Raw genomic sequence first — 15,385 nt, forward strand, 5'->3', positions numbered from 1 at the left:
TTATTTCAATCGATTATTTATAACAGGCGTCTTATATTTTTGTAAATAAACAATCGATTTAATTTACAGCAGACTTTTTATAAGTTATATAATTTATTGTATATTGTATTGTATTATTATACGTTGTTAAATTCAAAAATTGACCAAGTTATGACAAGTGGTCATCATCACCCGTCGAAATGCTGACTATTGTTTAAATTGCTAATGCGATACATTGGGGACTAAGACGAAGACGTTAAGTCCCTTGAGTCTGTAGTTAAAGAACAAAACAATTCTTGTTCTTGTTGTACTAAAGAATAAGTGACGATAAAATGTGATGTTCCGAGTTGGGTTTCCACAAAACCCTGCCATCAAGTTTTCTTACACTTGTTTGCTATTGTAATTTTACAATGATGATAACATAAAATAAACCTCCGCAAAACCGCCAACAGCTGGACAAAGTTTCAACTCAATCGGATGTCAAAGCATAGACTACGAACGAAATAAGCATTAAGCATACATATTTAAACAGTATTTCAAGCGTTTTATCGTATCGATTTATTGAATTAGAGACATATGTGTATATTCTTATAATATATCTTTAAAAAATCACTTAACATTTTCATAAAGTTGTTCACAGATTAATTACTTTTAAAAGAACCTTTTGTTGTACATCTTGTACTGGGATCCTTGGTCGGTCTTTTGGTATACTCTTAAATTAATTGAAAAAGTTCTCAGGAAAAATACTTTGTAAGTTAAAAAGTACACCATTGTTAAACGTCTTAGTGCATTAGAGATATATCAAGTATTATTGCAAATGGTTTGTTGTCATTTATTTGTATGTAATGTAGTAATTATTAATAAGGGTGCCTGGCACGACTTCGTACGAATGACCTGATTATTTTGTGAAATATAATAGTTTGTTAAGTGTAAATAGTGAAATAAGTGGCCCCGGTAGCGATGTAATAAGTCACAGAATCGATCCTGACCTCGGCTCATGTCGTCTCCACACCTAACACAAGTGAACTTAAAATAAGGATTAAATAGGAATATTAGTAATTCTTAAAATAATTTAAAGTGTTACTACAAAGATTAAAAAAAGGCTAATTACAATTTCAGCAGCCGTTTAAGAGTTTAAATTCATGTACTTTATATGTAAGGTTATGTTGTTTTATTTTTAATTATTTATTTAAATTTATTCCTTTGAATATAGCGCCACTGGACTGTGATGAATGGAATATAAAATTACAGCGCGCGTGACTTCTCGGACCTCACACGGGCTTACTTTCAGTACCTACTTTAAACTAATAAAGCCTGAAATAAAACAGTCAATTTAAAATATGAATAGGGATAATAAAAATAACAAAAAGTTTCTATAAATAAATGTTATTGTTTCTAACTGTTCCCGAAAACACATTTATCGCCAGTTATTTTAAAATGTTACCAGTCAAAGGATATGGAGGAAAATTTCACCATTAGCTAAATATTATAAAATAAAAAGAATAAAAGAACAAATATCAATTTTAGTTAAAATTACATATCATACATTCTTATTGTAATAGATCACATATTAATTATATCTGTTTTCTGTTAACAGAAAATGCGACTTACATTTTGTAATTTCGACCCGTCACGTGGTTTTAAAAGATATTTTAATAAGGCAAAAAAGGCTGGGGATTAGGAATAAGATGTATTAGCAGAGTGCTGGCGGAGGGTTCGGTCGGGCCAATACGACCAACCAATACTTTAATTTATCATTATTGAAAAAGTCCTTGAGTAAAAGCTTATTCTTCCCTTTGCAAAGACAAGGAACATCGGTTAAGCGTATACACATTTAAAAAAATATGACTAGGAATTATTATGCACAAGTTTGTAACCACACACTTTTGCACTTTTATAATCAAATGCAACAGTAATCTAAATCGGGCAAAGGTGACGCAGGACTAACGGTATGAAGACGCGTGCTGAAACACAATCTTCTACCAGGCATCGAAATGCAACTAAGAATTATTAACACAAAAATCGCAATAAAATTTTACAGGCCCGAACCGGGGTTAAAAACCTAATCACAATATAAAAATGCCGAAAATATAAAAGTATAATTGTGTGTTACATTTTTAAAGTAATTCGTAATTGATTACTGAGCGTATGATGGCTGTAAATTATTCCCTTATTCATAGCTCCACTATTCTCTTGATAAGCGTATCTGCGTCGTGCAGGCGGCAATATAGCACTCGAATCAATAATTATTGTTTCTATGACGGTCATCAGCCCAGCAGTTAGACTATCGAAATTAATGGTTTAGGTAATTAAGTGCACTCCATGTTTAATAGGTGGTTTGGCTAATTAGTTATTGATAAGCATTTGACTCATGCGAATATGGTACATTTTAATATATACATATATAGTACAAATAGTAATTCTTAACTAGTCAGCGTTTCGAAATAATATTATCATGTATTATTTCGAACTCGTAATTTTATGCGTATGTCCTTAAACATGTCCCAGAATATTCCTATTTTAAATTTAATTATTTTCGGTTCAGTGGTTTAGTCGTGATGAACAAATAAACCGACAGAATTATTTTCACATTTAAAATGTTACTTTACGCCATGAGTTAATGAAATGATGGAAACCATTACTGGGATAGATACATACTGTTTAAAATTTAAAGCATTATTTTTTTGTAGAATATAATTTATCAAGCAAAATTTTATACATTTTCGTGTGAGTTGAACTAATCGAAATCTTTTACCGGTTTACAATTTCGTGAATCGGATTATAATATAACATTTATATTGTATTTATGTACAAGTTTACGGCGATTTATGTATCATTTAACTATAAACATAATATTATATCATTTCAAAGGTTGATACGTGGTTTAGTAATATAATTTCATGAACTGATGAATACACAGAAACTAACGAAAACTAATTTCAAAGTAAACATATGTCGCCATATTATTTGCTATAGTGTGAATACGTACAAGTTGGAACCGAAACCATAAAGCTAACTGCGTACTCCCTCTCATATTATTTTTCTTAACATGTTAGATCAAATATTCGATATTTTTACATCGTATGCTGTATGTCCTGGTAAAAAATCAATAACTCTCCTAATGAATATTCTCTCCGTGTCCGTGCTGATGGCGGCCATTGCAGGGTTTTTAGAGAGTACAATCTCACATAACCCGACATCCCCCCAGGAGTCGGGTATCTATGAAGATTTTCCCTGTGTTAAGAAAAAAAAGGTCTTTTCTAGAAAGTTTCCATATCTTATCGCTTTGGAAAAGCCGCCAGCGAAAACTGGTTCCAACGATTGGTTGTTTGAGACCAAACTTACCTTAAAAACCGTGCTGTTATAAATTTAAAGAAATCTGGACCGAAATTATATAAAAAAATTTCACCTAAGTATAAATAAAGTGAAATTTCAAGGTGAGGTTCACAAGCGAATACGACACATAAATCTCAAAGAAAGATCAAGATGAATCAAGTTGGAGTAAGATCAACTGATTCATCTGGTGTTTGATGGTGAAGAAAACCTGTATGTGTCAGTTGAAATTCTGCCCGATGTAGCCCGACGACACGACGCTGTTACAATGCGATTTGATCTGAATCTTGGTCAAAAAGTAGAAATTATTAAGTGAAACTTCAATAATTTAATCATTAACGATACATGTAAAATGTACATGGTCCCATATTTGAAGTCCTACATTGGGTATGCGGGTATGAATAGAAGAGGGATAATAATATTAATATAAAAATCAGTCATTAGAATCTGCTAGTAATCTAATGAAATTATAATACTCTTCGTTCTATTTTTATATTTTGTGGGATTGAATATAGAAATGTAAATCATACCGAAATGTTTTTAATGTTTCCAATGGGCGTGACATCTGGCGCCACGAATATTGCAACATGTGTGAATCTGAAACTCTTTGTAATCTATCCACGAGCCGATAAAGTTAGCTCATGTATTCAACATCACTTATCGTAATATCTTATAATACACCGGATGATATTTGAAAGAATTCAAAGTTTCAAGCACACATCCTTAATGTGCTAGCATTATAAGTTTCTTTTTGTATTATGTGACCTTATGTATATTTTGAAGAGATTCTTCAGTAATGTTTTTACTAATATTTAAGAATATACTATATATTACTTTAGTAACGTATTTTCAAAATTATGTTGCTACAAATTACAAATATGTATTGTATATGCTTTTCGTGTATCAATATTAATATATTATATTATAAAGCTAGCCGAGTTGCATACGAAAGCTGTTAGTGGCGAGCGCCGAATCTCGGACTCCTTGATGTGTATAGAGCAGGAGGACTGGGTAGATTTAGTCGCTTTTTGAATTTTGATATCTAGATGGATGTAACTTTACGATACGATACGAGCTAGGCAGGAATTTTTGAATTTCAATTTTGATTACTATACTTAGTGTATAACATCTTCAAATTCATAATCATGATTGTGTTCGACGTCCTTACTTTCCATTTTTAAAGCGATCGTTATGTTTCACGTTACGTCAATATCACGATAGTATCTTTCATATGTCAGCTCTAAATAAAACTGTCAAATAATTGTGAAATGCTACTTTTTATGCCACATATCAAATTTCATGTCTTTATTTTAAAAAAGTTATTATCTACATACATACTCGTACAGTTATATCTTGTTTTTTTTTGTTATTATCATTAGAAAGGTTAGTACACACGTAGTAGATACACGGAAAGATTCGTTCAAACCACGCTATAATTTGTCGACCTCTCATGTTAGAATATATTAAATATATTTATCTATGACATCAATTGAATGGATAATTATCTAATTACTTATCAAAATATTCCGATACGAAAATAGTATATTAATACGATTAAGCTATTTTAGATAAGATAAGTCATTGTTTCGTACGCCATGAATTGAAATTGAATCCGTCTGTTTCGCAAACATTAATTTTATAATTAGTATTAAAATTTACTAAAGATTATAAAATATTCTTAATTTCATTGATTGTATCCAGAAATCTCATCTCCAAAATTTGTATTCAAATTGCAATTAAAATAAAAAAGCATCATAAACGTGTTATTTATGGTAATTTAAAATACAACAAAATATCTTATAGTCCAATATCATTCATACATATTTATTAAAGTCATACAAAAAAAATTATGTACGTCAAATAATTAAATTTTTTTTAGGTTGGACTAACCGGAGGTACGAGGATATCCAACGACCGTATTACAAATCGATTGGACCCTCATGTACAAGTGATGAGACCTTCTTGCCTCTCCACCTTTGTGAATATTGTTCGTTTAAGTGGGTGCTTGTCTTATTTCTGCACGCGAAGATGAAGAATCGTCATAATTTTTATATATAAATAAATATGTATACGAAGCTTCGTAAAAATGAATAATCTGCTTGTAACAGTCTATAAATTCAAGTGGGTAAATAACTCTTCTTTTCTTAAATAGAATTTTAGACCTTAATCCACGACGCTGTTCCAATGTGATTTGATTTCATCTGTTACATGCAGGTGTCCTTTCGATACCTTTCTTTACCATAAAGTTATAGATGAATTGATAAGGCAAATTAAGGATATGAAATATCAGTAGAGCTTACCATTTTAAATCAAAATTTTCAGTTAAGTATCGCGTGTCCTAACCACTGGATGATTTAGATTCTGGGAATTTTAATTTTAAACCAAAAACAAATTGTTTTCAATTACGAAAGCAAAACTTTCACATAAAATCGGTCATATTCCATATCATGAAACAAATAGAGATGACTTGATTATTACCAGACAAATATCAATTATCAAAATATTGTCAGATTATGACTGTACACCTGTAGACAGTCTAAATCTGATATCGAGTAATTTTATTTGTCCACGCTACAAAGATGTGGACAAATATTGTATATTGAAGGCACAGATTAAGGCCCACATCAAAGTCTATTGAAGACTATATACATGAAATAGTTCTTTGTTTAAATTAAATAATACTACTACTGTATATAGCTTATTATACAAAGTACCTAATAACTGTCCTCATAAAAACAATAACTCTTTTTTTAATTTTGTGACTGATTGTTTAATGTTTTGTAACAGTGTCAATAAAAATGGTTTTAAATTTAATTAATATTTGATCAATGCATACAGCATTAAGTGCTGATATAATTTACCTGAGTGTGTATGGCGATAGAGCCAAGTATGACGTAGGCATTGCTATTGTGCACTAGTACGTACTTAAGCACAAAACGACATACTCAGTGGGCATAGTGGTTCCAAATTTCTAGGTTTGGGCTAATAAAATGGGTATAGATGTCTCTATCATGAAATTGTCAGTAGCAGCCCATAGTTGGAAAATAATTTTATTGAGTACTTCGATTCCCGTGCCTTGGAAAGTACGTAAATATGTTTGTCCTTTTTTGTCGCGCTTTTCTGTCTCATCAGGTAAAAAAGTAAGGAGTTTTAGATTGCATTTTGGTTCGTGTACAAACTAGTGCGCTATTATATGTCTCGCATATATCTCCTAAGAATTGCATCAATCAGCTGAGTCATCATTATTAAGCCTGAAATGAAACTTTTTTTTTTGATAGTGATGTATTTTTTTCCATATGATATAAATTAAAAAAAATTACTCATTAAGAATTTTCCCTACTATTCGTACACGTATATTTTCCACCTGTTTCATTTCAAATAAATCACGAACGCGAGTTGTTTTTGACTTACGTTTTGTATTTAATTTGTTCGCCGTCCGATCCCGGGTGGAAAATTGTACAAAGTACTTTTTCACGGTTGTTTCAGACAGACGAAGCAATACGTAAGATAAAAGTGAGATATCCAGGGAATAAAACGGTATCCTTTTGTATTTCTGTTGTGCACCTGTACACTGAATACGAAATCAAAATATATTAAATAAATGACTATAAAGCCACCGATTAAAGAGTGATTCTCAAGACTTCTTATCAATAAAATTCTTTGCTTAGTATCTAGTACAATTTATATTAAATAATTTAATTAACAATTAATCGAAACAGCTTGGTCTACTATGGCGATATTTTGTGATTTTATACTGTATATTTAAATAGTTGAGCTGAGATGGCCCAATGGTTAGAACGCGTGCATCTTAACCGATGATTGCGGGTTAAAAACCAAGCACCGCTGATTCATGTGCTTAATTTGTCTTTATAATTCATCTCGTGCTCAGCGGTGAAGGAAAACATCGTGAGGAAACCTGCATGTGACAAATTTCATAGAAATTCTGCCACATCTGTATTCCACCAACCCGCATTGGAACAGCGTGGAATATGTTCCAAACCTTCTCCTCAAAGGGAGAAGAGGCCTTTAGTCCAGCAGTGGGAATTTACAGGCTGTTGTTGTTGTCTTTAAATAGTATAAATATAATCGTTAATAATAATCGCTTATTGCGTCTGTCTGTAAGTCAACATAATACCTTTAAACTATTTAAGAAATTTTGATATGGTTTTCACTGTTAGAAAAGTTTATTAAAGAGGGAGGTGGGAGGTTTTGTGATATTAAATTTGACAAAAACGTGAACTGACGGTAACGGACAGTAACGGAGTTTTATCAAAAAAATGTTCATACGCCTACACGGCTAACGCTGGTTAAGCCCTAGATCAAATTGTAGGTTTTAAAAATAGACACACGGGTTGCCATTTTTTCTATTGCATGTTACTAAATTGGTTGTTTACGTAGCGATTTTTTACAACTTTTTTTTATCAAATATTTAGGCAAAACGAGAAAATTGACTACCTGATAATAAGTGGCCACAACTATTCATAGACAGTGCTACCATAAGATATGTGACTATTCCTTACAATAATGCAACATCATATGTGTAACAAAACACAGCAGTCTATGATTATTATCCATTACCTTTGTGTGTAGGAAAACAAAGTAAATTAAGAAAGGGTAAAGGGGCTCCTAGGAAAGTATTCCTATGGTTAATTCGGCCCTGACTCCTGCTTGTATACAAAATATCACGTCTTTGGGTGAAACCACGGATATCGGACGATATGCCCTCAGTGCGAGGCATGTGTTGCCTTACATGCGGTCAAACTGACCTTATTATATGTCCAAGCGGCGTCGCATGCTTCACTTAATCGATTTGCACCGACCAAATTAGGTACATATAATTAGAGAATTTTGATAATGCCGGTAAAAGTTTCATTTTTTTTTATCAACCAAAGGAAAAAGTAGCATTAAACTTGGACTCTAACTAATAAACAATGATGGCACATCTCTCACGTTTTTCAGTATAGGTAGTAGACAATGACACTGTAAGAAATTCGCCAACCTTAGGAACTAAGATGTTATATCTCTTGTAGTTACACTGGGTGACTCACCCTTTACTGAGTATTGTTGTTTGGCGGTAGACTATTTGATGATTGCGTGGTACCTACCCAGATGGGCTTGCACAAAGCCCTAGCATCGAATAAATTAGATACAAAAAAGTGTACAAAAATACATACAATAAATATACTTAAGACCCAATATATTTCATAGAGTCACGTTAAATCTTTTTAATTTGTTTTCATTCATAACAGATATTATATTAATAAATTACAATGAAATGATTCATAAATTGTTTGTATTGCTTAAATTTGGACAATTTTATTCGAGACTTAATACTGCATATCAAAACATTCAAACTGCTCCAGCCATTTGAGCCATTAGGCATACCCGACATTGGCAATGTATTGCGAGCCATGAGATCTAAATTGTTCTGTGTTGCACCAAACTCTCTGACTCGACCCTCGAAAACGGAACAAATCAATATAGTTGTTTACCAAAAGCATTACTGTCCGTACTTATCGAGACTCGCACGAGAACATCGCCGATACAGACGCAATGATCAAACAATTGATCAACAAGTAATGATCATCAAGCAATTACAATGTCTAAGACAATTGCCTGTTAGTTTTGCAATTTACGCTCTTGTTGAAAGTTAATTAATGACTTGACATTGAAAGAAGGTCCTAGGCCAAATCCGCACTTTGAAGTACATCGCGCTTTTTTGAGATTTAAGTGCGCTCTGCGCTCATCCCAATATATCCCAAGCGGTCTGAATCATTGCTGCGACTTTTGAAATCGCTAAGAAGCCTGTAAACCATAGGTTGAGGTTTGAGCCTGTTAACCAAATGAATGATTATTATGTTATATGTAGTAAAATAACAGGAAATAATTGATTTAAAATAATTATTTACAAAATATTGATAAAGGTTTGATAGAGGTAGTTAAAACAAATGATAAATGTTAAACAAAACATAACAAAATTCAATATTTATTTTTTAATGTTTATATACTTTGTCAACTAATATTTTATTTTTAGTATAGGAAAATATTTTCTAAAAGCGCATTCGTTTTTTAACAATTTTGTTTGAGATGTGCAAACATCATATCGACATTATTATCACACTTATTTAAATTGTACTTTATGCTTCGTGTGACATTTAGAAATGAATTCAATAATTGGATTAAGATTTTTGGCTTCGTGTGTTAATCGGGTTGTCTGAGTTAATCCCAATAAAGCTAACACTGATATATGACGATCAAATATCTATATTAATATTATAAATGCGAAATTTACTCTGTATGTCTGACTTTTGCTCTTTCACGGCCAAACCACTATACCGAAATTGATAAACCTTGATATGAAACAAATTAAAAGAATCACTAATACTATAAAAACTAAACTAGTACAATATATGTAATTACACAAACAAAGACTACTAAAATCCGCTCAATTTGCAACATTTGTAGTGCAAATTCTGTTTAATTTGTAGTGTTATGTTTTGTCAGCATACAGTAAACATTGATTTTTGAAGCTTACCACAATCTTGTGAGTATAGATGCTTAGAAAATACATCCAGGCGTCTCCACTCTGTATGCACACTAGTTGATAATGACTTTGAGCTCGACTATGCGCTTAATGCACAATTTAGTTTATTTCGATTATTAAATGAAACAAGTTTATAATATTGACTTGAATTTTATCAAAATTTCAAAAATATTTGTTTCTGTTTTCACTTGTTCAAGACTATTTGTTTTATTGATTCATTGAACGCTATAGAAAAATTATATTCGTACTGTGTTCAAGATATCATATCATCGTTTTTTTACGGTAATACTATCGGCGTGTATTAGAATGAGTGACGCTCGTACCTATAAACTGTCTTAGTGTGCGTCCCACAATTTATTGTATGAGTATAGTCAGCAAAAATAATATTACTTTTTTAGACATATTTCATTAAAAAAAAAATTGAGGGCGCGCTTTGAAGAGTAAATAGATTTTATATGATGAGGCAAACGTAAACGAGTAAATATAAATAAACTACAATATAAATCTAGTCGCTTACCAAAAAATGTGTGTTCATTGACACTAAATTTTAAGTTTTATGGATTTATGGAGCTATCGATGAAATGTAAACTCTAAATATTGAATTTAACAACATAAAGACTATTCATGGTAGAAGAATTCAAATCATATTCATTAAATAATACTGTTTTGGAAATAATGCCTTTGTTACACACGAATGTTAAAAAACAACAATTCTCTATTTATATGGAAATAGAATTCTAAATACAAAAAAATTAAAAATAGAAAAATATTTCTAAACGAGAGCATAAGCTAAAAATTCGTTAAAATTATTGAGAGATATGCTTTTGAAATTTCATTTCCCAGAGACAATATGCAACATTCAATCTACGTCACTACGTCACCAATTAGCCCCGTTGGTATTGGAATGAATTCGATTTGAGTAGACCGCTGCGTGAGCATCGGCTGTGCCGGGAAATATGCTATAACCAATAACCCCGATATATTGTGTGCAGAATGGATTTTTGCCTGATATTTCGAGAAATTTATTGACCTATCAAAAAAATGCGTGCAAGTTAGTATGATAGTTTATCGTTGTGTTATTGCCGATGTTTATTTTTAACTTTGTCGTATTCAATTATTTTTCTATTTCAGTATTTCATATCTAAGTACAATAATATTGTTTAATGATTAGGTAATTTGTGATAACATATATCTTATTTAAGGTTAATAAAATATCATTTCCGTTCTGATAAATACAAATAAAAAATACTGACGAAATTTATTATTCTCCTATGAATTATTTATAGTTTTATGTGGTCAAATGGCACGTTTCTTTAAAGTCTTACAAATACCGATTATTTCACGAGGCGATAGCAATCTGGCCTCCGTGACATCTTAATTAGAGTTAATGATTATCAGCAGATGTAAGTGATGATACTTAATTTACAAATAACATCACGCATCTCCAGGGCATACGACATCTAAAATTGTTAGTTATATTTATTGCATTGAAAATTGTACTCAAATGGGTCATCGTCCCTCCAGGGCTCGGCCACCACTCCCTCTTTACGACTGGCGGTAAACTACTAGTTATGATATATCTTCTATTACAATAGCTGCTTAAATGTTCATTTCTACTTTTATTCCCTTCCGTATATTTATGTATATATATACAATTAAAAACTTAATTTTATCATATTATTAATGAAAGGGATCAAAATGTCAATGATATGTTTCTCAATAAAATAATAATTTAAAACATTCATACGTAAGTTTCAACATAAATATAGGAAGCTAATAAAGTCGACATCGCTATCTTTATATGTATAAGTACTTAAAAGAATATATGTATACATACATACACGAATACATTTTATAAATGTACGTATAATTGTATATGTATAACTATTAAAAGCAACGCCATTTCTAATTTACTAGAATGGCCTATATATGCCCCCCTGCTACAAATATATTACCCTATAAAATCAGTCATTCAGATCACATACAGTCGTCTCTTTATAGGCGATAATAATTGATTATCTTATACTTTTTATACATCTGACTCGATAAGTATATGTAGTTAAATATAAGTACTTAAGTATGTGGCGTATATACAGTGTAGTAGTTAGTTACTACAGCCTATACACACCAAATACGACATTTTGATACTCATACACCATAAGCAAAACTCTTTTTGACTCTGTCTATTGTACTTTTTTATTGTATACTTTGAAAAAAAAAAGGTTAAACTTCAATAAAAATATATTTATATATTTTTTTATCTGTACCTAACAATATAAGGGAGAGCAACGATGTTGCTTAAAATATTATAAATGTATTTATTAGACTAATAATTTTAGTTTTGGTACAAATATTGTATAAAAACAATCATTCTTTGTTGTACATGGTAATTTTTTTTAAATTCTATTGTCGGATGTGATGTAACGATTTCTTATAATATCTACATTCTTAAATCAAAGTATAATTAAGTACGCAAACACAGTTTCAAAAAAAACCTCTTTACATTAAAATTACCACTGCATTTTACACATTGCATGGTTTTATTTGAATACCAATACAGTGTTACATAGGTGTTTATATGAATTGTGGGCAATTTCCTCTGACCCTATAGTAATTTGTAATGTTAACAACGGCCGCGTCATTCATGAGATATTTTATTGGTGCGTAACCTCATTAGTTGAATGAACTATAATTGACATACCGACTGACCTGCCAATTAAACGGAATAATGGAAAAAAATATTTTTAATCTAATCATTGATCAACAATATCTCTTGCTAATAGTAAGTTTTAAGTAAAATCCAAATATGAGAAAAGTGATTTCACTGTAAGGTAATAAAAAAGGAATAAAATTTTTAGCCTAAGTAAGTAATTTTTTTGGGTCAAAGGATTTTTTTGGGAGACGTAAACGTACTCTCTCCAATGGTATTTTACCTTCTTTTATTTTCCAGTCAAACTCAAAATACAGTATGATTTAAATTAAAAGAAAATTCAAAGCGTAGTTATAACTTTTAATTAATGAAATGTATTTCATAAGCGCCATTTCATAGGCGAAGGTCATACCACATCGCAGATAGAGTTTTAATAAAAGCCCTCATTAAGTCAGTAGATATCGGTTTCCGGAATCGGAAAACTTTTCTCGTGACAGAAATACGTTATTTCAGATACTTTTTGTTCTTAACTTTTGAACGAATAAAACTTATATTTTTAAACGCTGAAAAATATTTTAACCAATAAACTTACCCGTAGATAATAAATTGACGAATAACACCGAAGCAGCCCACCTCATTTTCACGATTTACACAATTATTGACATGAAAACACCCGAACAGCGTCGAAGGATTTGTTACAAAGCGCGCGCTTCCTTATGAAAAACTTTTTGGAGATTCCCGTGTCCCGTGCGGCACTCGACTGTGAATGCGTTAATGGAACTACCGTGGTCACACAGCTCTTCTGCTCAACCTTTGACACGCATGCGCACAACGATAACAGGAGCTAAGAGGAAATTAAACTCGCGAGTTTATTTTAAGTGCATATTTGGAACTTCATGAATCCTATAATTAGTAATTTATACAGAGAGATTGTATCCTTTTTCATATTTATATTATTTGAATTAAATATATTATTTTTTTGAAATATTTCGTTTTCATAGGCGTTGTTTATAAAGATGCATTTATTTTTTTATAAAATGAAATTATAGAACAAGGTTGTACCGTAAGTTGAACAAGCCAACACGAATTTCAATTATTTTTATTACTACAACATGAGTATAATTATTTATATTAGTAACTATTATTATTGATATCTAACAATAATAATAAAATTACAATGTTCCATTCGAGTCGAGATGGCCCAGTGGTTGAGTCGAGATGGCCCAATGGTAAGAACCTGAGAGGAGGCCTTTAGCCCAGCAGTGGGAATTTACAGACTGTTGTTAAACAATAACAACAACTTGTTGTTATTGTTCCATTAATGATTCTCAATTAATACAAATAATGGAATTCATCCGTGCATTAGTAGCCATATATTTTATAGTTTCGTAGATTCCGATGTCTCAGGGTCAAAATATCAGAGACAGCTTTATAATTATATTTTATGGGTTTTCTTCCAAAGAAGTAGTAGATTGAAAAAGCAAGTTCAGTTATTTTCATGCGTTTGAACGATGCTTCCGTATCAGATCATCTTGCCATCGACATGGAAGGGTAAGTAATTAGATAATGAAAATGATAATACGTATATATGCATATCTGACCCTAACCTTGTAACGTTGAGATATAACGATATTGAAATGTCATTATAATATGACAAAATCATCATTTAACGAGAAATCAAATGGTCGATAAACTCGTACGTAACGTAACGCAACAGCCTGTAAATTTCCCACAGCTGGGCAAAGGCCTCCTCTCACATTAAAAAGAGGATTTGGAACATATTGTATATATAATGCACATGTGGCAGAATTTCGTTGAAATTAGACACATGCAGGTTTCCTCACGATGTTTTCCTTCACCGCCGAGCACGAGATGAATTATACAACACAAATTAAGCACATATATGTACCACTGGGCCATCTCGGGTCTTAAATATAAACTTTGTAACGATTATTTCGTGTTATAACGCAGCAAAAGCATGAAGATAAGAAAGTTTAGAATAGGATTTTTACAGAATCCACTTTTTTATTGTTTAAGTTATAGTTATATATCAGGTAACTGATTCAGGTTCTCTTATTATATAAAATTTAAAAAAAATATATGAGACTCTTCTTAGAATAACACTGAAGGAGAACTTCTTGATTTAGAAATATAAATCGGAGTCTGAGATCCTTCATGCCTTTCATTTCCCCTTCGACAGATCAGCTTGAACCTGGAGAGCTATCGTCGTGCTTCCGACTGCATCTCACATTTCTAAATCAAGAATCTAAAGCATGTTTTCCTTTTACAGTTTACTGCACACGTTTTTAGAACAATTTATTATTAAAGTCATTTTATAAAAGCCGTTTAATTTTTCATATATATAATTTGTTTGAGCCATAATAAATTTAGTTATTACTTTTTGAATTTAATTGATATTAATAATTACAATGTTTTGTTTATCAGTTAATTATAATTATTTATAATTTTAGACGCCACATTGGTTTACAATTATCGTTTAAGTTTTAGTTGCCCCGCAGAGGTAATTAATTTTGCATGCGATGATCACATAGATTATACTTAGTGGTAGAGCTTTGTGCAAGTCCGTCTGAGAAGGTACCACTCACTCATCAAACTGTGGTGCTCAGTATTATTGTGTTCTAGTATGAAGGGTAATATAGCCAATGTAAACAAAGACACAGGAGACAGCACATCTTACATCAAGGTTGGGGGCACATTGGCGATATAAGAAATGGTAAATATTTCTAACAACACCGTTGGCTATAGACGGTAGTCGACACTTATCATCAGGTGGCTCATTTGCTTGTCCGCCTATATACATATATGTAGATATAATAGGTTGGGGAAAAAGTTTCTTCGTATTTTATATGAAAATTCAA

At 31.5% G+C, this 15,385-nt stretch overlaps 1 protein-coding gene across 1 annotated transcript in view; it reads right to left on the reverse strand.

Moving 5' to 3' along the window:
• LOC124532030 (neural cell adhesion molecule 2-like) overlaps window positions 1–13,294 on the reverse strand; it is a 115,752-nt gene extending 102,458 nt beyond the window's left edge. The window contains exon 1 of the mRNA XM_047106656.1: window positions 13,099–13,294. Coding sequence (XP_046962612.1) covers window positions 13,099–13,144 — 46 coding nt within the window. The 5' untranslated portion in view covers window positions 13,145–13,294. The remainder of the gene's footprint in view (window positions 1–13,098) is intronic.
• Window positions 13,295–15,385: the final 2,091 nt, after the last annotated feature.

Source organism: Vanessa cardui, chromosome 8, assembly GCF_905220365.1.
Source record: "Vanessa cardui chromosome 8, ilVanCard2.1, whole genome shotgun sequence".
NCBI lineage: Eukaryota > Metazoa > Arthropoda > Insecta > Lepidoptera > Nymphalidae > Vanessa > Vanessa cardui.